Raw genomic sequence first — 1,292 nt, forward strand, 5'->3', positions numbered from 1 at the left:
ATCTTCCTCCTCCTCCTCCTCCTCCTCCTCCCCCTTCTCCTCTCCTTGATCCTGCCCCTCTCCTCCCGTTCATGCCCCTCGTTACCTTGATCCCGTTGGCCTGCTGTCACCCCGGAGCTGACGCGTCACCTCAGACTCCTACGGATCGCCGCTGCAGTCTCGGGCTGGCTCGCCCATCACGATGCGAGGAGAGATGCAGTAGGAGGATGGGAGGCCTTTGGCCCTCTGAGTGACGCCTGGAGGAAGGAAGGAACCGGCTGTGGTCGAGGAGGAGGAAGTCGTCGACCACGAGCTGCTGCACTGGCGTCAAGTGGCCAACGACGAGCGGAGCGACCGGCTGGTAAGGGAGCTGAGGGGGAGGAGGAGGGCTGAGATGGTACGCGTGTGGCAGGAGTTGGAGGAGAGGAAGCGACGGCTGGTGGAGAGAATCAGAGACTTGAAGTTAGAGATGCACGCGGCGAACATGGAGGACGAGCGGCAAGAGCGAGAGGTGAAGGGAGGGGAGACAGGAGGGAGGAAGGGAGAAGGAGCAGTATGGAGATGGGAAGGATAGAGGTGGGAGGGGGGGGAGGAGAGGGCAGGGAGGATTGAGGAGGAGGGAGGTGGGAGGAAGTGACGGAGGCTGTTGAAGATCGAGGAGATGAGCAGGAGGGTGAAGGAGACAGAGCAGAGGTGATCATGATTGTATTTCGATCTCCTTGACCTCGAGAAGTCGGAAGGACGTTGAGGAGAATCTGAGAATTCGGAACGTGGCAAAGATCATCGCAGAGGCGAACGATCATGAAGGTGCAGGACCATCTGCTCTTGTTTGTGGTAGCTGGGGCAATAGCTGCTCTTGTTGTTGATGTCCTCTTCCCGCTCCTCCTCCTCTTGCTCCCCCTCTCTCAGCTCCCCCTTGACCTTTGCTTGCTCCTGCTGCTCCTGCTTCCTTTCTTGTCCCTCCGATCCTCCTTCCCTTCTTCCGCCTCTTGTGCTGATTTTTCAGGGATCTCACACGTCAGCAGATACTTATCTGGCAGGTTTGGCGAGAGAGAATGCAATCTTGTTCGAAGAAAATGAGAGAAGACAAAACCGACTCCATCACGAGCATCAGGCAGCTGAAAGGTAGATGCATCTGAATCATGACATGTCATCATCAAACACATCAACTTTCACTATCACCATCAGTGACAATAACAATAACAACTACAAACGACATCATCATCATCATCATCATCATCATCATCATCATCATCATCATCATCATCATCATCATCATCATCATCATCATCATGATACAATTCGGCTTCACT

At 54.4% G+C, this 1,292-nt stretch overlaps 1 protein-coding gene across 1 annotated transcript in view; it reads left to right on the forward strand.

Moving 5' to 3' along the window:
* GUITHDRAFT_107305 (hypothetical protein) overlaps positions 1–676 on the forward strand; it is a gene marked incomplete at both ends in the record, with an annotated part of 2,087 nt that extends 1,411 nt beyond the window's left edge. Inside the window, 4 exons of the mRNA XM_005833877.1 lie at positions 135–198; positions 247–340; positions 392–490; positions 632–676. Of these exons, the coding sequence (XP_005833934.1) occupies positions 135–198; positions 247–340; positions 392–490; positions 632–676 (302 nt within the window). The remainder of the gene's footprint in view (positions 1–134; positions 199–246; positions 341–391; positions 491–631) is intronic.
* Between the last annotated feature and the right edge of the window lie 616 nt (positions 677–1,292).

The sequence above is a fragment of the Guillardia theta genome (assembly GCF_000315625.1).
Source record: "Guillardia theta CCMP2712 unplaced genomic scaffold GUITHscaffold_28, whole genome shotgun sequence".
Lineage (NCBI taxonomy): Eukaryota > Cryptophyceae > Pyrenomonadales > Geminigeraceae > Guillardia > Guillardia theta.